General features: G+C 42.7%; 1 protein-coding gene across 1 annotated transcript in view; it reads right to left on the reverse strand.

Annotated features, from left to right (window-relative positions):
* The window catches only part of SLC43A2 (solute carrier family 43 member 2), a 132,193-nt gene that overhangs the window by 57,607 nt on the left and 51,879 nt on the right, over positions 1–22,707 (reverse strand). The window contains exons 3-5 of the mRNA XM_068270290.1: positions 16,728–16,947; positions 15,290–15,345; positions 12,978–13,054 (exon numbers count right to left, since the gene is read on the reverse strand). Of these exons, the coding sequence (XP_068126391.1) occupies positions 12,978–13,054; positions 15,290–15,345; positions 16,728–16,947 (353 nt within the window). The remainder of the gene's footprint in view (positions 1–12,977; positions 13,055–15,289; positions 15,346–16,727; positions 16,948–22,707) is intronic.

A 22,707-nucleotide genomic window follows, 5' to 3' on the forward strand; every position in this document is an offset into this window, starting at 1 on the left:
CTGAGAAAATTTCCACGAAAATCCGCCTACCGCACTTGCATTACCGATTTCCGAATTTCGATGCGGAAATGAAATTCCCGATCGGAAATTGCATTCCCGCGGAATCCGAACGAGCATCCCTATATTTAATTGAAACTGCAACTTAGGATTTGGAGGTTGCCATATTTAGTTTCTTTTAAACAATACTGGTTGCCTGGCATGCTGTTGATCTTTCATGTATCAGTACTGTTTGAATCACACACCTGAAACAAGCATGTGGCAAATCCAGTAAAACTTCATTCAAAAACATCTGATCTGCATACTTGTTCAGGGTCTACGGCTAAAAGTATTAGAGACAGAGGATCAGCAAAACTGCCAGCCAATGTGCATTGTTTAAAGAGGAACTCCAGTGAAAATACTGCAATAAAAAGGTGCTTCATTATTACAATAATTATGTATAAATGATTTAGTCAGTGTTTTCCCATTGTAAAATCTTTCCTCTCCATGATTTACATTCTGACATTTACCACATGGTGAAATTTTTACTGCTGGCAGTTGATGTCAGTGGAAGGAGATGCTGCTTGCTTTTTTGGCAGTTGGACCCAGCTGTAAACAGCTGTTATTTCCCACAATGCAATGAGGTTCCCAGACAGGAAACTGTCAGGATCATGGTCCTGATATCACACCGTGGGAGGGGTTTCACCACAATATCAGCCATACAGAGCCCCCTGATGATCCATTTGTGAAAAGGAAAAGATGTCTCATGGGAAAGGGAGTATCAGCTACTGATTGGGATGAAGTTAAATTCTTGGTCACGGTTTCTCTTTAAAAGGAAATAAATATGGCAGCCTGCATATCCCTCTCCCTTCAGCTGGCCTCTAATAATAGCACATACTTACTATACCAAGGTTATAGGTATGGATGTGCATACTAGGGCATTGTTTGTACAGATCATTTTTACTGTATAACATTTAATGTGTAATCCCCCTTTCATATGTTACTATTTTTTAGTATTCCACGTTAAGAGACAGGACTCCTAGAGAAGAGATCTGCAGGGTAATGCTGCATAAGTCCATTAAAACATCCGCTATTACACAGCACAGTGTGAGTAGTGCATATCGATCCAAGTTATTAAAGTGAAGGGGAAGGATGAATGGCTGAACACTAATGGCCCCTGTGACACAGATAACGTAATCCCTGTGTAAAAAGGCAGGTCCATTGAGCTGCTTTCAAGTTTTATGTGTTGTCCATTCTTCTACCTGCATTTTTATTACAATAGAAAAATGCTGTTGGATTTTATGTCTTCTGCTGCACATTGCTGTATGCTTGATAACAACACCCAGAGTGCTGCCTTTGAATATAACATTTAGAGATGTTGCCCACCCCAGTCATATGATAAAAAAAAGATCTATTTTCTACTAGCATTCCATTTTTTACAACAGGTGAGCATGAATTCTGTTTGGTATTATGCAGCACTATGCAGAGTACGAATAGCTCGGCTAGGTGACTTGGCGTAATCGTTTGCAGTGAAGAGTGTTATCAGTTGGATGGTAGTTAAGGTTAGTGTTAGGGTTAGTTATAGGAGGGTTAGTGTTAGGACATAAAGTAACATAATAGGTTTAAGCATAGTTATAGGTGAGTAAGTGTTAGGAGACAAGGTAGGGGGAGGTTAGATTTGTGTCTTGTCCGAGACCTGGAAACCACTACAAATCGCTATCGCTAATCGCAATCGCTAGCGATTTGTATGAGCGTTTTGTAAGCGATTTTGGTAGCATTTTTAAAAAGTGTCAGTTTTTTTTGCCAGCGGTTCTGTAGCGATTAGAGATTAGTGTTTTTATTTCTGATTGATCTTTTCAATTAATGTAATTTTTTTTACAGTGTGCAGTCATTTCAAAACGCTAGCAAAATCGCTCTGTGCAGGTTTTGATGAACGATTTTGCCAGCGTTTATATACTTTACATTGCAGAAACGCTGACGCTAAATGCAAAAAATGCTACATGTCCTGCGTTTTGCGATTTGGTAATTGAAATCGCTCCAGTGGAATTTGGCCCATCCATTAACATTAGCTGAGCATTTAGGGAAATCGCTAGCGGTTTGAATCGCTCCCTAAACGCTCAGAAAATCGCTCTGGTGGGTTTGAGCCCTCACAGGTTTTAGACTAGTCCATCTCTTCATGGGGGATTTTCACGGGTTTCTTTATTTTCAAAAGCACTTACTAAATGCCAGTTGCCCAGTCCAACAGCCAAAATATAAAAAAATTAATTAGGACGGACCGCCAGCATCTTTGTATGGATCCTTTTCATAGAGTGCTTTTGTAGAAAATAAAAGAAATACTGAAAACCCCTCATGAGGACATGGACTAGACCAAAACCTGTCAGACCAGTCAGATTTTACTGCCTACTGTAAGTGACAGCAACATTGGAAAAAAGTAATGTATGGTGCATATTACTCGGGGAGAAATGTACTTCTTATAAATATGTATTTTACATTTTATAATTTTTTTAAGATAGTGGTCCTTTAACACGCTCTTTTAAATGAATGTGTGATATTTGGATGTAATTCATAAAGCTGTAGGTGAGTAGCCTGGTGTAGCCACTGCCGCCTGCTCCTGTACCTTTCTCTGCCTCAGACTTCACTGAGTTCTGACAGCAAATAAGTACCACGAGTATCTCTGGCTTTCCATGGAGCGTGGATAAACACTGGCTGAAACAATGCTTTGTGAATGTTTACAGTGAGATGTTATCCATGATTACCGTACAGATGTGCCAAGCAGAACACTCTGTCCTATGAAGAGGGAGGAGGAGAAGAAGCCATCAAACTGAAGCCAGGCGGGGAAACAAAATACAGTAGCAAATGGCCCCCAGTTCTCCATAAATGATTGGTTTAGGTTATAAATCTACTGTGAGTATGTAGCTTTACTTTCTACTGCTAGTTTTGGGCTGCTACTGTTTAAACTTTTTACGCCTCTGGTGCTACTTGTTGATTTAGATGCTGAGAACGGAACGGAGTTTGCAAGGACTAAAGGCCCATACACACGTCGGATTTTTTCGAACGACGGGTCGTTTGAACGTTCCGTCGTTCGCCCGCTAAATCCGACGTGTGTACAGACTGTCGTTCGCGTGATAAGACTGAGTTTGAGCGATCTCACTCTTATCAAACGAACGATAGTCTGTACACACGCCCGATTTAGCGGGCGAACGACGGAACGACGGGACGTTCAAACGACCCGTCATTCGCGGAAATCCGACGTGTGTATGGGCCTTAAGTTGTCACAAAATAAATGCAAAAGAGGACTTACCATCACAATAGACAATTGCACTTCAGAGTGCTTAAATCTGCATACTATTATTAATATAAATTACCATGTAAGCAACAAGGGTGAAGAGGTGCCCAGGATGGATACAACTTTGTTAAAAGCAAGATAAAATCAAAAAAGTACAGGTGGGATACCTCACCAATGACACTAATGAGATAAGGAAGGTTTGATATGCAAATGAAACCTACTTTAATCTATTTTGTTAGTGTCGTTGAAAAGGTAAGCCCGCTTCCCTTTTTCTGTTTTATTTGGCATTTAACTAAGTTGTATCCACCCTGGACGCCTCTTTACCCTTGTTGTGCCAGTTTACCTACCCCTATCTATGTGGATCTCTTTTTGAGGGTGCAACCAGAGCCGGGACAAGGTCCTTCAGCACCCAAGGCTGAGACATCAAAGTTCGCCTCTCCATCCCTCTCACCCCAGCCGTCACTCACTGATTGATACTAGAGTAAAGGCTCGTACACACGCTTGATAGTCTGGAACGACAGGTCCGTTGGACCCTCCCGCTGGGCGGGCGTTCCAGTGACAGTACAGCGTGTGTACAGTCTGTCTGCAGACTGATAAGGCTGTTTCTGAGCGATCTGCCGGGCGGATCGCTCAGAAACAGCCTTATCAGTCTGCTGACAGACTGTACACACGCTCTACTATCGCTGGAACGCCCGCCCAGCGGGAGGGTCCGACGGACCTGTCGTTCCAGACTATCAAGCGTGTGTATGAGCCTTAAGACTTAAAGTGACTCCGAGCTAGTTATCTGGTTATCTAGTTATCTGGCTTGCAGTCACTGCCATGTATCCCCTTTTCTTATTTATTTCTGCTTCAAACACAATGGAGGAATGATAGCTGAGTGAGTTGTGCGCCCCCTCCTACACTGCGCCCTGAGGCTGTAGCCTCTCTCGCCTCTGCTTTGGCCCGGTCCTGAGTGCAACCAATCTTCACCAGGCTACCAGGCTATACCTGAAGTTCCTGCGTGGAGACAGGTTCTCTGTCTGCTTCATGTGGTTGGTTGCCCCTTGCTGCAACCCACCTTTGTGAGTATAATTCATTTCTCAAAGACTAATGACATATTGCGCTATTGGGCTCATGTTGTGTCTGTGTTTTTTCCAAAGAGCACGCTCCCCTCATTCCTCCACCATATAGACAAAAACATGCTGGGTGTGTATCGTAGAAAGTGTAATGAAAGAGGTCAAGCAATTATCGAAACCTGACAGTGTTGAGGGAGTGACATCAAATCACTTATCACACACTTTTTTTTACTCCAGAAACATTCAGTGCTGGACAGATACTTGCTGCTATGAGCATACAGGCAAAGATAAGCTGCTTAAAAAATACATGGCGGGAACCTGACTACATTGCTAGATAACAGGGGCCAGTAAGGCGAGCGCTCATAGCAGACTTTGGCCACACATACATATTTCCTGGAAATCTTCCAGGGATTAGTTATCCTGGGCCCTTCTAACAAACAAGAATGCTTCAGTGAACACAGTTTATGCTGTAAGAAGCAAGTTGAGGCATCTAGTGCAAGCAACTTAGATCATGGCATGATCCTCTCTTAACCGTGCTGACAAGTGAAGGTCATGTCTAGGAGAAATCATAGATAAGCATGTAATCAGTTTGGTCAGGTGATAGATATGTAAGTCTCTGATTTGATCATGTGCTAAAGCAGTTGGCTGATGGTGTAATGGTTAAGGGCTCTGCCTCTGACACAGGAGACCAGGGTTCGAATCTCGGCTCTGCCTGTTCAGTAAGCCAGCACTAATTCAGTAGGAGACCTTTGGCAAGTCTCCCTTACACTGCTACTGCCAATAGAGAGCGCCCTAGTGGCTGCTGCTCTGCTCTGGCGCTTTGAGTCCGCAAGGAGAAAAGCGCAATATAAATGTTATTTGTCTTGTCTTGTCTTGTCTTGCTAAAGCAGGTAGTGATCACAACCAATCAGAGCTTGCAAATCTATCAGCTGATCAAACAAATGACATGCTGCTCCACAAGTGAGATATGATCATCACTACTGCTGAATGCTGCTCTGGTGACATCACAGCCATTACAAAAAAATGCAAAAATGGTACGAGAGGACATTTTTTCATTAGAAGCTATTCATTTTGTCTCCCATGTACTTTGTGACAGTTCTGATGCTTGTGTTCCATTAGTTACAGTGGCTTGCAAAAGTATTTGGCCCCCTTGAAGTTTTCCACATTTTGTCATATTACTGCCACAAACATAAAAAACTTTATTGGAATTCCACATGAAAGACCAAAACAAAGTGGTGTACACGTGAGAAGTATAACGAAAATCATACATGATTCCAAACATTTTTTTTTACAAATAAATAACTGCAAAGTGGGGTGTGCGTAATTAATTAGCCCCCTTTTGTCTGAGTGCAGTCAGTTGCCCATAAACATTGCCTGATGAATGCTAATGACTAAACAGAGTGCACCTGTGTGTAATCTAACAATACAGTACAAATACAGCTGCTCTGTGACAGCCTCAGAGGTTGTCTAAGAGAATATTGGGAGCAACAACACCAGACAGGTCAGGGATAAAGTTATTGAGAAATGTAAAGCAGGCTTAGGCTACAAAAAGATTTCCAAAGCCTTGAACATCCCACGGAGCACTGTTCAAGCGATCATTCAGAAATGGAAGGAGTATGGCACAACTGTAAACCTACCAAGACAAGGCCGTCCACCTAAACTCACAGGCCGAACAAGGAGAGCGCTGATCAGAAATGCAGTCAAGAGGCCCATGGTGACTCTGGTCGAGCTGCAGAGATCTACAGCTCAGGTGGGGGAATCTGTCCATAGGACAACTATTAGTCATGCACTGCACAAATTTGGCCTGTATGGAAGAGTGGCAAGAAGAAAGCCATTGTTAACAGAAAAGCATAAGATGTCCCATTTGCACTTTGCCACAAGCCATGTGGGGGACACAGCAAACATGTGGAAGAAGGTGCTCCGCTCAGATGAGACCAAAGTGGAACTTTTTGCCCAAAATGCAAAACACTATTTGTGGCATAAAAATAACACTGCACATCACTCTGAACACACCATACCCACTGCCAAATATGGTGGTGGCAGCATCATGCTTTGGGGGTGCTTCTCTTCAGTAGGGACAGGGAAGCTGGTCAGAGTTGATGGGAAGATGGATGGAGCCAAATACAGGGCAATCTTGGAAGAAAACCTCTTGGAGTCTGCAAAAAACTTGAGACTAGGGCGGAGGTTCACCTTCCAGCAGGACAAAGACCCTAAACATAAAGCCAGGGCAACAATGGAATGGTTTAAAACAAAAAATAACCATGTGTTAGAATGGCCCAGTCAAAGTCCAGATCTAAATCCAATCGAGCAAGATCGGAAAACTGATGTTCACAAATGCTGTCCATCTAATCTGACTGAGCTGGAGCTGTTTTGCAAAGAAGAATGGGCAAGGATTTCAGTCTCTAAATGTGCAAAGCTGGTAGAGACATACCCTAAAAGACTGGAAACTGTAATTGCAGCAAAAGGTGGTTCTACAAAGTATTGACTCAGGGGGCTGAATAATTACGCACACACCACTTTGCAGTTTTTTTTTTTGTTTTTTTTTTAATGTTTGGAATCATGTATGATTATCGTTCCACTTCTCACGTGTACACCACTGTGTATTGGTCTGTCACATGGAACCGGAATTCCAATAAAATTGATTCATGTTTGTGGCAGTAATATGACAAAATGTGGAAAACTCGAAGGGGGCCAAATACTTTTGCAAACCACTGTAACGTCTGGCATGGTGGAGCATTCTTGCCTTGCTGCACCACCTGGTTGAATCTGGAACACTTCCTGCATGAACTTTGTATCTGTGTGGGTTTCCTCCTAGATCCCTAACTTTCCTCAGACTACAGTGGACATATGACTATAGTAGGAATTATGTGGTGAGCCCCTATAAGGGACAGCTAGTCTCAAGACAATATACTCATTTAAGTGCTGCAAAAGATGCCAGTGATACATAAATACAAAATAAACTAAAAAATCTGAAAAAAAGGCACCGATTGAATATAATGGACTATGGAACTTTACACATTAACAAATTAGTATGACATAACCCTGTGCCCAACAATGACGCTCTTCTATTTGGAAGCACCCAGCAGTGACATAGATAATGACCCCAGAAATGAATAGTACCCATTATGCTCAAACTGTAAACGCCTCCACTAACTTCCAATAGCATATGAAACATGAGACTGTCATACTGCAAACACAATCTATTATGACCTTGATGACTCTCATGCCACTAGCCAGTGCAGCCAATTTCACTGCTGGGTTGATCTGAAATTTCAGCTGGTGTACTCTGTTTAAACAATATTTAAGTCAACCTGAAGTGAAAATCAACTGATGAGATAAACAATTGTATCCACAGAACTAATCTTAAACCAAAGTTTCCTGGAGTCCCATATGCTTTTGTTTTAAAGCACATCTGCCTGGCCGATCGCTCAATACCAGTCTTATCAGCTGAACGACGGACTGTATACACGCCCGATTTGGCGTCCGAACGACTGAACGACGGGACGTCCAAACGACCCGTTGTTTAAAAAAATCCGACATGTGTATGGGCCTTAAGAGTGATATGGAGACTTTTTTTATTACCCTTTTAAATAACACCAGTTAGGGGGATCTCCGCCAACGAACAATAATTTTTTGATCCGTCTGGCAAATTTTTCTAGCGTTGTTTGCAGCTGAAGAGCAAATGATCACGGAAATGATGGCGGGGTGTTTCTGCAATTGCACTAATTACGGCAGGAGTTTATGGGGAACTGAGTGTTCGCTCATTTAGGGATCTGACATAACGGTCGCAATCATTGTGCATTGCTAAACACAATTGCTTTTTCGCAAAAACATACCCACAGTCACCAAATCGGGGAAACGATCATTCATCATGGAAAAAGTCGCTTCTCGCTGAAAAAGTCACCACAAAAATCATGTTGTGGGTACGGACCTTTAGTGACAGGGGATCAGCAGGACGCATACATGTAATAAAGAAGCCAGGAAAAGGGCACTGGATATAACCAGTAGAATAACTCTTAAACCTCAATAGTGCCTAACTCTTAAACTATCCCGCTGCAAAGCCTCAATGACTGGAAATGTGTGGGCATGGAGGAACACATTAGAATGGAGGAACAGAGAGGGCTGGGGAAAGCCTCTCTAGAATCCAGAGCAGAGGTCCCCAAACTTTTTCTGTCAAGGGCCGAGTCAACATACTTCAGACGGCTGGGGGGCCGAAACATACATAAAATGATGTTGAAAAACATTACATTGAATCTAGGTATTGATTCCCTCCAACCATGCCTGGCGGAGACCTCCCAGCAGCAGCCATTCAGTCATGCGCGCCTGAAGAACGTCTTTTTGCAGTAGACAGTGAAGCATACCCAGGTGACAACCTGATTTCCATTTGGACAGCAGTGTCACCTGATGCAGAATTCAAATTACTGCTCGCTGGCTCCTACAGTATGTGGATGGGTGATGCCAGCATTGCTATTCTATATGTGGGTAGCCGATATTTAAAGGTACAGAGGGCCGCATCTACAATTTATACATTTTGTGTTTGGGGGGGCAAGTGGCCCGCGGACCTTAGTTTGAGAACCACTGATCCAGAGGCTTCCCTCTCCTGAGGTAAATAATTAAATTTTTTACTTTTAAAAGTCCCAGATTTACTTTAATAGATAATCATTTTTTGTAATTTGTTTTATCTTTAACAAATATGTTCCCATGATGCAGTGCGGTATGTTCCCCATCCTGTGAAGGATAAACTGCAAGTATCTCCCCTTCTTTATCTCGTTGAAGCCAAGGGCGACCCTGGCTTCCTCCGCATACATTGTGATAATATTCAGGATCCAGGCAACAGACGGCAGCACGACTCAAACTATTTTAAGATCATTTTGTCTAAAATAAATCAGCGTTTGTCTGCAAGCTACTGTTTTGTTACCATCAAGAGATTTCCAGAGACCTGATGCAAACCCGCTTTGTTTAACATGTCTTCCGCTAATAAAATTGTTTTAAAAACAGAGACCTGATGCAAAGCTGTAAGACAGGCTGCATGCTGTACTGCTACCAGTCCTCCTTTTTATGTTTACAAAAAAAGCATAGTGGACTATATCACTACAATCTGTACCAGAGAGGTACACTAGTTGATACAGGCTGTGAATAGCTGGTTTTGATGATCATAACCTGAGCAAATCTTCTGCATGGCCAGCTTAAGTGGTATCATTCACCACAAAATACTGATACAACATGGAGATTACTGTGTGAGCCATAAAATCAAGCATTTGAGGACCAGTGCCCTAAAGGGATTATGGTAAGTGTTACATAAATAAACAGCTACTTATTCAAAGAAAAGGCTGCCTACTGAAAAACAAACAGGGATCACACAGCTGAGCTCACCCATTTGCAGATTAGGGCAATGACACAGAAGAAACATTATGATCATGTGTGTGCTTTACCTACTGCCGTCCCTAAGCAACAAGGCTTCTTAGTTGGGCAGCCCATATTCACTGAGCATTGCAGCCCCCGAGCTGCTATCACTTCATACAGCCATGATTAAATGACTGATTTGTAAAGGATCAGATACCACAAATGACACCTAAATTCTGGACTCAATAATCCCTGGGCTACTTACATGTCCTGAACATGCCAGGAGGAGGCCCCTCACCACAGCTCTTATCAATAGCTCTGCCACCCTTTTGGGTGTTTCCAATTACACCCATAATTGAATAAGGGAACTTATATTTTCAATCAGGACAATACACAAGTGAAAGCAGATTAACAGAATAATTTTTCACGAGCCAAATGTGCCTATTACTGCAGCACAGCATGCTTCTTCTCCTCTTTGGATTTAGCTGCTGGACAAGTCAGTTACATCTAACCATGTGACATCCAAAGTAGGAAGAAGAACACAGAGCTGATTACATTTTACAGAAAAAAAACCCAAAACATATGGCATAAGATGGTGGCAAAAGTAAGTGACAAAGGCAGGTACAAGGTGGGGTGTAAAAAAGAACCTGTATTCCCTGTTTTTATTCACTTAATTATTTATTTGCAGGATCATGCTGTAATGTGGTTTGCACATGGGGGCATCGCCTAATCTAATTAAACTTTAGACCCCCCCAGGCGGAAACACCGAATCCAATTACCCGGCAGACATGAGCGTTAGCTTAGACCTGCAAAAAGCAGGTCTAAACTAGCTAACGCACGTCGTCGCCGCAGCATCTGGGGGTCTCCTTTAATAAGGAGACTCCCAGAGCTCCCCGTCGGGTCACCGCACAGTTTAGAAGCCCCCGCACAGCTCTGCCCCGGCACCGCTGCTGGCATACATACCGCCGCAGATCACCCGCCGCAAAATCCGTATCTAACACTGTAATTACTGTCGGCATAGAAGGAGCCCGGGCAAAGCATCTTTGAATCTGCAGCCTGGGCTCCCCATTGGTCCGCTGTCTAAACCAATAAAATGGCTCAGACAGCGGACCAATGGGGAGCCCAGGCTGCAGATTCAAAGATGCTTTGCCCGGGCTCCTTCTATGCGGACAGTAATTACAGTGTTAGATACACTGTAATTACGCGCCGGATTTTGCGGCGAGAGGCGGCGGGTGATCTGCGGCGGTATGTATGCCAGCAGGGGTGCCGGTGCAGAGCTGCGCGGGGGCTTCTAAACTGTGCGGCGACCCGACGGGGAGCTCTGGGGGTCTCCTTATTAAAGGAGACCCCCAGATGCAGCGGCGGAAGATGGCGGCGGGCAAGTGCGCATGTGTGGGGAGTGAGGCCGTGGTGCTGATGGACAGCACCACAGCGTAAACCTCACTCCCCATCGCCCGGTAAAAGGGAGCATCGCTCAGGCTTTCGCCTGAGTAAGGGCTGGTTCAGACGGACGCTTGCAGAGCGTTTACAGCCAGCGTTCAGGGCTTGGTGTTAAACGCTCCCATTCAAGTGAATGGGAGCGTTTGTACCAAGCTTTCAAGCGCGTTTACACGAACGCGGCGTTTGGGTCCCGATTTTCCCTGGCGTTCAAGGAGCCCCTGGAAGCTACATGTAGCTTCCAGGGGAGGTTAACCGCGACGGCTAATGTCCCCCTAGGGGAAGAAAAACCGCGACCGCATCCAAACGCACACAAACGCTGCTGAACGCGACGCCAGCAAACGCAACGCCTCCAAACGTCCGTCTGAACCAGCCCTAATGCTCCCTAACGATCGGCCATCGCGCGAAGGATATGGGCAATAGGATTTGCCGGTAATCCTTGCGCGATGGCAAGGTGATAAGTAGCTCGCATCTGCAAGCTACTTATCACCTTGAATAGGATATGGCCCAAAGTGCTTGAACTTGATAAGTATGATTAGTAGTAGTATAATTACTTTCATAATTTAACAATTTTAGTTCTGGATTAGCTGGGCGTTAAAAAAAACAGGACAGCTGGAGCTTCTACAATTGCTGTGGCTTGTTTATATACTTGGGAATTCAAGCAAAAACAACTACTGGAATATCAGTTTTGGTGTGGAGTAAACATATGATTTATGCTAAGAACTAGCAATGAATATTTAATGTGAGTTTAGTTCAATAATAGCGCAGGGGTTGCCCTCTGACAACATATCTTTTGTTGAGATACATTTACTTTAATAACTAAATTGAGTTTTGTCTAAACTCTAGAAGGTGTGTTCCTCTCTTGTGGATTCTCATAATTGATATCTCAATTATTCTCTGTCACCTGTGCTAATCATAGCAGTTTTTCTGACTCCCCTCCCCTCACATACTTACGGAGCCCATATACTGGCCGATTTCAGCCATCGAATTAGCCGATCGATTTGCGGCCGATTTCAGCAGATCGATGGCACATAGAGCTGCATTGCATCTAATGGTCCAATAATGCATTTACATCTATTTCCAATAGATTACCAATAGATTTTATTCTGAAATCTATTGAAAATCTGTTCCTAGTGTGTAGCACACATCGGATAGATTCCTGTCAGATTCGACCTGACAGGCATCTGACAGAAATGTATCTGATGGTCGAATCTGCTGCAAATCTATTAGTGTACGGCCACCTTTAGTTTACCATCACCATATCCTATGTGTCCATGAACCGTCATATCAGTTTCCACGGCTCTCTAGAGTAGTGCAAGACCTTGTAGGACTCACCACAGTCCCTTTTTGATATGAGTGAGCTTTGCTCTTATACTGTGTTCAACTGAGGTATAGATAGTTGTTATTTGCTCTGTATGTTATTTAGTATTTTGATTATTACTCTGTTCAGCACATCAGGAAGTCCTCCTGCTCCATTCGTTGCTTCTTCTGACTGTATATCACATGATATTTCTATAATGGTGTGACTTTTCGTTGAATTTAGTATTTATTTGGCCTTGACTTATTTTTACTTTTCTTCAATAAACCTGATCGTTTTTTTTGTTAAAAAATACTATTTGGTCTCATATTTGTATGTTATTTTTTGTCATTTCATTTGTGGCTTCATCCTTTAACTTGATTAATCAAAAATTGTTTAAGATCAGCAATATCAGTTGCCAATTTCTTTGATGCTCAGTATTGATTTGAGTACAATGTTATGCTGCCCAAATCCTTGGGGCAACCAAGTGGCAGTAGCCACACCAGCCACTGTGTGGTTGAGAATTGTGACACCAGCTATTACACAATCTATCTAGTCCACAGTAATATCATTTCACACTTACTGTAAGGGATGTGAAGGTCATGCACATTCCACCAAACCCATTCAGACATAAGGCCACGAAAATCAGCACAGACAGAGCTGCCGTGGGAAGAAGAAATGGACTTTATTACAGGAGGCAGATTTAGTGACATCTTCCACAGAAACATTACTGAGATGCTGTTGTGAGGAAAGGGGCCTGGTTAGTTTGCCTACAATAGAAGAGTCAGGCTTAACTTGCTCTTTGATATACATAGCTGTGTAATATATAATAGAGGCATACACCTGATTATTATCCTGTATACTATGCATGTGTTTGTAAAGTAGCAAACACAAACCAATTGCACTGACTACAGGGCCGTTTTAGGCATAGGCAACTAAGGCATATTGCTGGAAGAGGGACCACAGAGCTATGCTTTGCCCACTTCATGGAATTCTTATACTCAATTGCTAGTTAAAAGTGTGGATGGTACTTTTAGCACCTTATTGGACACTGATGATTAGCAAAACAAGGAGGCCAGAATAGCTTAATAATATGGATGGTGCTAGTAATGTGGTTATTAAGCTGTAATTGCTTTAGATTTGGTCTGTATTAGTTGTTGTAACTCTTCTATATTTCCAGGACAATATTCCAACCATTCCAGGACAATATTCCAACCTTTCCAGGACAATATTCCAACCTTTCCAGGACAATATTCCAACAATTCCAGGACAATATTCCAACCTTTCCAGGACAATATTCCAACCTTTAAACTGTGTAATATTTTTATAAAAATGGTGACATAACCCTTAAAACCATTATAGGAAAAGTTTGTTCTTCGTAAGTTTGTGGGTTCAGTGGGTTTGGGGTGTATCTGGCCTGCTATTGATTTATGTATACTTTATCATATGAGCTTCACTAAAACCTCAGTTGATCAGTTTGTATTAATTTAAACCTTGATTACAGTCATGCCAAATAAAAGAAATAAAATAGCTAGCATGAACATAATAAAAAAATACCAAGTGCTAACAAAATCAGCACCAGCCTGAAAAAAACCCAGTGCTCCCACCACTCTTTTCCTTAGTGTAGTGCGATGTGCAGCCTTCTTCCCTGACAAGTGTCCATCCTCCCTTCTGCGCTAGGACTGTAGTAAAGCTATTTATTTCCAGCTGTCAACTCCTATAGAGGAATGGAAGGCTACTCTACACTGCTGTGTAATATACAGTATGTATGACTCAAGGGACATCTGACGTGAGAGGGATATGGTGGCTGCCATATTTGTTTTTTTAAAACAATACCAGTTACCTGGCAGTCCTACTGATCTCTTTGGCTGCAGTAGTGCCTGAATCACGCAACTGAAATAAGCATGTCACTAATCCAGTCAGACTTCAGTCAGAAACACCTGATCTGCATGCTTGTTCAGGGTATATAGTTAAAAGTATTGGAAGCAATTGATCAGCAGGTCAGCCAAGCAAGCTGCACTGTTTAAAAGGAAATACATATGTCAGCCTCCATATCCCTCTCAGTTCAGGCGAGCTTTAAGTAGGATTTATTTTTTCTTTTGATTAACCTCACTTTATCAGTTTGTCTTTAGTACGACTCCAATTTTCTGTTTAAAACTACAACCTGGACAACAACTGATGTGAGCGAGTTTGTAAACTAAAAGCAAATGGATACCAAAAGCTTGTGTACGCTTTGTGCAGCAGCCATTCATTAAAGAGAACCCGAGGTGAGAATGATATGGAGGCTGCCATATTGGTTTCTGTTTAAACAATACCAGTTGCCTGACAGCCCTGCTGATCTATTTGGCTGCAGTAGTGTCTGAATCAATGACAATAATGTCAGAAACACCTGATCTGCATATGCTTGTTCAGGGTCTAAGGCTGAAAGTATTAGAGGCAGAGGATTAGCAGGAAAGCCAGGCAACTGGTATTGCGTAAAAGGAAATAAATATGGCAGCCTTCATACAACTCTCACCTCAGGTTCATTTTAATGATATCTGTCTGTTCATTTGTTTCTAACTGACTGGCAGCATTCACAAGTACATGAAAAAGTACTTCATGACGTGGATCTCATAGCTATACCTCTGTGTGAGAAGCCCATGGCTAACCTGAGCAATTTCAGTAAGATGGGTTTGTGGCCAACCCACTTCCTGTACTAAAACAGCTCCACTATTCTGTGCAGGAAACAGCAGCCACAAGTCATGTGACCCAAATATCAAATAGATTTTAAAGACACTTTAAGATTACCGTAATGCTAAACTACAGAAAGAGTGTTACATAAAGACCTGTGCATGTACAGTATTTCTATGTAGTACATACATTGTAACATGAAAGGAAATGTACAGTGTTACTTACATTTGGGGTTACTTGCTCCGTAGGCGATCAGTAGGCAAGAAACTCCAAAACTGGCACTAAAAATGAGTATGAAAAGTTTGTTTCAGTCTTTATTTTGGCACAAATTTGTATTCATTTGAAAGTAAACATTTCAGCCAACAATACAGTAGCTGATCCACTAAGTGTGGAGAACCCAAAGAAGTGATCTAGCAAACCTAGAATCATTTTTTCTTTAAAATCCGTCCCAAAGGTTTGTAGAAAATGCCTGGGTCATATTAGGACATAGTAGGAGTTGCTCAAAAGTTAATGAATTAACACTTTTGCTAACTTTAGTCTTGTGAATGTATTTGCAGCAATATCTCCTGTTTATGAATACAGCATGTCCTAGATTAATTAACGATAAGTCCTTGTTCTGGGTGCAGGCACTTGCGTGCAAGTGCAAAACCAGTAATTTACTATTTGGTCAGCAATCCTCACTATAGGGGCATAGTAGCGCCATCGAATATGTTGGCACTTTATGAATTAATAATAATAATATAATGCGCAAACATTTAGGAAAGTTGCTGTGCACTCTAGTTGCTAGAATACAGGTGATGGTTGCAAATGTTTTACACCTAATAGCAGACCAGGTTCACTTAAAGTGGATCTAGACTCAGAACTTCCTCTCTGCTCTAAAAGATTAGGCACAGCATGATAACCTTAAGAAAAAAAAATCTTCACTACAATTTATTAAAATCCTTAAAAAAAAAAATGAAGTTTTAACTGGATGAAAATTCAGGGAGCACAGAAAGGGTGAAGCCTCAGTATTTTCCTATGCATGCAGAGCCACGGTGCTCTTATTCACAGCTACTGATAAGGCTATTTCCCTCTGATGTGGCTAAACAAACACACACAGCTCAGTTCTGTGGATTTCTTCAGCATTTATATGTGAAATAAAAACTTTTCATTGCGTGCTGTGCAAAAGTTTGGGCCCGCTTTAAAGAGGAACAAATCTGAACTAAAAATGTGAGGAGGTCTCCCTCTTCCCGTGTCCACCAGGCTGTAAAGGTTGTAGTATGTGATCCCGTCCCCCCATTATTACTATCACCACTGCATTAACCTTTCAGCAATTCTCTATGTTCTGATATGACCCAGAGAAGAGTTGCAAACTTACGTCATTTTACAGGACAGTTTCCAATAACTCTAAAGTAGGTTTGATGTATGATTTAGGCTCCTCATCCTTATGCTGGGAATACACTATGAGATTTTTTGGCAGATAGATGGTTTGATAGATAATATCCAACAGGTCTGATCTGATTTTCAATCAGTTTTTCTGATCGATTTCTCGTAGAAGTGGATGGAAATCGATCAGAACACAAACGATCGCACAGTAAATCTGCTGAAAAATCTAATTGTGTATTCTCAGCATTAGTATATTAGGGCCAATAAGCCAATCACCATATCACAACAGATTACACACCTTCCGCTTAGCCTGAGCTTGCGTGGACCGTATTTGTCCATGATGATTCCCAGAGGAAGTGAGATGGCGCTAAGCAGGAAGGAGCCCACCGTAAAGGCCAGATTCAGCATCTCATCCTGTTCTTTACACACCAGCCAGCCGTTCATCTCTAGGATTTGTTCTGCATCTGTGTCATTTTCATGATGAGAGCTGTTCGTTGAGTTGTCTAATGTCATATTCTCTACAAAGAGAAGAAGGCGAGAATCAAGCCTGCGGTAAAATACTAGTTCTGAAACAGCCAAGAAAGTGGCATTTAGAATCAAACACAAAGACATGAGAAGAAATCCTTTTCCTGATGTACAGCGATATACGCATCATTTATAAAGCAACATTTTCCACTGTAAGGAGGGAGATAAGAATGAAGCCCTAAACATCTGATCAGCTTATATGAGAAATAAATAATAGGTCCAAAGGGATATACAGGTAGTCCCCGACTTACGAACGCCCGACTTACGAACGACCTGCCGATATGAACGGCATGGATTCTGTGTTTCCATGGGAATAAGTGAAAAAAAAAATTCAAATTGGACTTGTACTGTTTGAGAAAATTGATTTTAAAAAAATCAAAGAAAAAATGGCTTTTAAACTTGTATAAACAGGTAAAAAGGGCAGAGGTGACACAGAGGGGGACACTGGAGGCACAGAAGAGGTACAGGGGACAGAGATGGCACAATGTTCTGACTTAAGAACAGATTCAGGTTAAGAACGAACCTACAGTCCCTATCTCGTTCGTTAACCGGGCACTTCCTGTACCAGACTTTTTAAATTTACCAAACACGGTAAGACGGTCCTTGTCCATTTACAGGCTAATAAGATCATTGTCAGACCAATAGTGTGTAGAATAGCCCAGCAGAATCATAAAGTCAAGCATAGTGGCAGCCTGACCAGAGCATACTGCTTTATTATTTTTATTCTGATGCACGGCCCTGGTCCGGACGCCTCCTAATCGCGCTCCCATGAACAGGAACATGCACAGTATGAAAAAAATCTCTACTGCGCAGTAGGCCATCGACTCATCAGTTGGCCGACCGGAAGAGGATCGCTGCGGGAGACTGGAGGGGCACTTAGTGACAGCGCGGGCACAGGGCGGCTGCTTGGGGCTGGTAGAAGCCCCAGGATAGTTAAACCCCTTTTTTTTTTTTTTTTACTACAGTTAAGGTGCCCTTTAAAGCAAATCTGTTGCCACTTAAAATAAAAGAAAGTCAGATACTTACCTATAGAGGGAGAAGGCTCTGGAACCCACAGAGGCTCTCTCGGTGGAATCTTTTCAGGGCTGTCCACTATTCAAGTAGGTCACCTCTAGGAATCCTTGGAAGCATTCGTGTCCCTGAGTGCTTCCGAACACAGGCGGCTCCGTACTGCACATGTGCAAGGATAAACGCTGTGATGTTTCCTTGCACATTTGCTTCAGTAAGCTGCCTGCACTGTTGGTACATTTGGTTGATCCAATAAAGAACTGCCTGGCCAACCTCCCATTAAGAGGCCAGCATAAGCAATACATACGCAATGCGTGGCCAGTCTAATGCGTCATACACAGAGATGAAGACTGTCGCCAACAGGAATTAAGGCCTGACTCCTGTAGGCTAGTGACACATTTTGTCACTATGGAGGAAGGGAGGCCAAGGAACAACTGCACAGAGATCCATGGAGTGGGCAGAGTGAGTAGGACAACAGTGGCCTTGGCCTGCACTCAGATGAGATAACTTGCTAACAGGGCTGCTGTACACACACTAGATTCTTGGCTGAGACCCGTCTAGTGTGTACTCATCCTCATAGAAGACTTATGTAAGATGTGTGGTTTTTTTTTCTTTGATAATTTTGTGGCTGCTGAGTCAGTCAGACGCTCACCAGCAAACCTTGAACATACCGTGGAATGTATTACAAGATAAGATCAGAAACATTCCTGTCTGCACTGGCATATTCTAACTTCAGCTTTCAATTATTAACTCCCTTGTTTGTTCCATCATATCCAATTAAATCAAGATTCTTAATTTTAAATACCAGGTACATTTGACATATTCGCATCGCACAGTTGCTCTGCTGATATTAGTATTGCACAGTTGCTCTTCTGATATTTGTATTGCACAGTTGCTCTACTTATATTAGTATTGCACAGTTGCTCTGCTTATGTCCTTGCTGTTCTGAAATGTACAGGCACTGACAGGGCTCTGTATTGCCAGGCTAGCATACCAGTTTACAGAATGCTGCCTGCCGCAAGGAACTGTTAATTCTCCAGCCTCAGTCCTGTTTATCATCATCACAGACACTGGAGAATGTTTGCCAGAGGGACACAACAAGAACAATCCTCATTACCTTTCCATACACAAATCTATATATATATATACACAGACATCAATGTTTCTCTCATACAATTGCCCATGACCGTTTTGGGTGACAGTCTACCCAGCAGCCTCTGGCAGTCATGCTAGTTGAACTCACATGTGCGGTCTTGCAGATTAACTGAGAGGGATATGGAGTCTGCCATATTATTTGTTTTAAACAAGACCAGTTGCCTGGCATCCTGCTGATCTCTGTGTCTGAATCACACCTGAAACAAGCATTCAGCTAATCCAGTCAGACATGCTTGTTCAGGGTCTATGAGGCTCAGCTGGACTGCCAGGGAATCGGAATAGTGTAAAATGAAATAAATATGGCAGCCTCCACATCCCTCTCACTGAAGGGGCTTGATTCACAAAAGAGTGCTAACTGTTAGCACGGCCGTTTTCGCGCGAATTTTCGCATAGATTTTCGCGCTAAACGATAACGTTTTCGCGCGCAAACGCAAATTTTCGCGCGAAAACGTTATCGATTTTGCGGTAAAATTCGCGTTTGCGCGCGAAAACGTTATCGTTTCGCGCGAAAATTCGCGATCTCGCGCAATGCGAAAATTTGCGCGAAAACGGCCGTGCTAACAGCACTCTTTTGTGAATCAAGCTCAAGGTGTACTTTAAAGGACAGTGAGAATAGCAGCAGCAGGATACTGCATAATGTAAAAAAGGTAAAGCAATTATAAAGCGCATCCCCCCCCCCTAAAAAAAACCCAAACAAAATATATTCTGGGTTAAAGAGGAGCTGTCAGCCATACTATATAATATACACTTACATATATAAGTAGATAAATACTTGCTCTACTTACATAACATATGTATTGCACTGTCCACATTCACATTTTGATTTGAGCGATTTTTCTACAGTAAAAAAAGAGAAATTCCTTCTTAGCATTTCCCATTTTAACTGTGGCTATTTTGAAGCAAATCCTGATGTAATTTCCTCCCTTACTATCCTCTGCCTGATTTGTTCACCCTTCACTATAGAAAGTGCATTGTCTTAGCATGAGAAATATTGGCCAATCAGAGAGGAACAGAGGTGTGGGAGGGGAAAACAGAAGGGAAAGAAGATTCAGCCAATCAGGCTGAATTAGTTGAATCTGAGGGGAAGTAGAGAAGCAAAAAAGGACAACCCAGCATCCCCTGCAACTTCCTTGTTGTGTACCAAATTTTGTGTGTACAAAATAAAAGTCAGGTAAACTATGGAAAAAGTAATAGTGATTTTAACTTTTGGATTGCCTGGTTTGCATCCTTATTACTTGTTTACCAGATAAAAATGAAGAATTGATTCTTGATTTTATGCCCGACTATTACACTTTAAGAAAAAAGAGACAGACATCAGACTGTCACCCAAATCACCACAAAAAATCGAATGTCTGCATGGTCCTTTACATCCTAATCCCATTCCAGTGCTACCCGCTCCAAATATCTGTCACAGACTTGTTCACAAAAATGTGCTTAATTAAGTCTGCTGCCACTAAAACACAATGCATTTTCCAATACTCAGTGAAGCATTCTTTATGATTTATCACATAAATGTACCGGTGACAGGTTTAGTGTGGTTTTAGAGTACAGCAAGGTTCATATCTGTTGTACTGCTCCATTATAATTAGCAGTGGCTATTTCCATGGTTTTCTTGCTTGGATTAAGTACTATGCAACACTGATCATGAGGATCATTACTCCCTCTGGAATACAGATGGCCAATGCACACATCTGTTACTAAATCACATGACAGAGCATTGGACCATGGACATAATAACATGGCCCAGCGTTCTCACAATGCTTTCTTGCTTTCTTCACCCATAGGGCCTGATTCACAAAGTGGTGATAACAGTTAACACGCTGGTGAAAAGCCCTTTATCACGCCTAAACTCAGTTTAGGCATGATAAATTTAGGTGTGATAAGTTTAGGCGTGATAAGTTTAGGTGTGATAAGTTTAGGTGTGATAAGTTTAGGCGTGATAAGTTTAAGCGCCAACTGGGTTAGCACCGCAGTGCACATCTGATCAAAAGTTTTGCGCTAGCAAAGTCTGGTGCACTTCGCATAGAGTTTAATGGCACTGCTTTGCGTGCGGGACTTTGCGCGCGATCTAAACTTATCTAAACTTATCACGCCTAAACTGGCTTTCCACCAGCATGGTGCAATGGTTACCACGCCTAAAGTCTCTAACTGGGTTAGCACCGCTTTGTGAATCGAGCCCATAGTAATGCAAGTATCAATCAATATGTAATGGGGGTAATTTTCAAAGAGCTGGTTCCCACCAGAATGGCATAGTAAAATAAATAGTCACTAGTCAGTCAGTCAGTCATTTGCATCAGTCAGTCAGTCAGTTTCACCGCATCCAGTTTTGCTTAGAAATTTTTTGAGGATAGGTGGAACGCTCTGTTGCTCCACCAAACTTCTCACAAAGTGTTCACACGTATGAAGCATGACGCCAGAGAGGGATCAGTGCAAGGCTGAGGTTGTACAAATGCATTGCTCGGCTGCAGGCTAGCGACACCTTCTGTTGCTATGCAGGGGACTGATGGAGCGGTGTATGATGAGTGAGCAGTGAGTGGGGTGGGTGAGTAGAACAATGCCCTCAGCCAGTGTTTAGCTAAGTCGATCCATGAGACACAGGGCCATTTCAAGCCTCACTGGGGTACCGGGGCATAATAAACCTGGTCACCTCCCCACTCCCCTCCGCAATATATTCATCCCCCCAGAGGGAAAACCCGGGGGGAGGGGGGCTTTGCTTTGCTTGGGGCTCCCCTTGCTTCTTTGGTATCAGTGGTTCTGGCTGGGCAGATCACTTGCCAGCGGGCCGGGGGCATTGGAGGCCGCTGTACAAACACCAGAGTCTCAGCAGAGGTGGTTGTTATTGTTCGCCTCGGCTAAGTTCAATCTAGTGTGTGTACGTAGCTTTAGGCTTTATGTTTCTGAGGATTACCACAGCAACACTTGGGGGCTGTCTGCATTAGAATTTCCCGCTTCACTTAAGAGTACCCACACAAAGCACACAAAGGATGGTGTTATGAAAGTCCAGCTTGCATCATTTTGGTGTGCTGGGTTCATGGGGATCTCTGTCGCCCATCAGGGATCGGTACACAATTCCTTAGCCGACAGTGCAGTGCCAACACGGTACAGAGGCATCACCATGTTGCTGTGGAGGGAGAATTAGATTCCCACAGGCGGGGGTGCTCAGGTGTCAGAGATCGATAAAGATCCAGCATGCCGGATCTTAAGCAGGTGCCGCCATTGTACACGCGTTTGATTGATTCACAATTCTCGGCTAAGGCAGTCTTTATCGTTCGCCACGGCCGAGTTCAAACTAGCTTCTGTATGTAGCTTAAAGTGGACCTGAGCGCTTGCACAGGATTGGGGGAAACTTAGAGAAATGCACCCTGTGTGTGTTTAGAGAGTTTAGCCTGTCTAATTCCCCCTCATCTCACTGCCACAGCAGAGCAGCTAAATGGTAAACACAGAATGTTAACAATATGTCTGTTTCCATGAAAGCAGGAAGAAGACACACTGCATATTTATTGCAGGATTTGTATCAGCTGTAACAAAGAAATGTTTTTCTTTAAATGTTATTATGCTGTTGCATATCTTTTAGAGCAGAGAGGAAGTTC

The sequence above is a fragment of the Hyperolius riggenbachi genome, chromosome 2, assembly GCF_040937935.1.
Source record: "Hyperolius riggenbachi isolate aHypRig1 chromosome 2, aHypRig1.pri, whole genome shotgun sequence".
NCBI lineage: Eukaryota > Metazoa > Chordata > Amphibia > Anura > Hyperoliidae > Hyperolius > Hyperolius riggenbachi.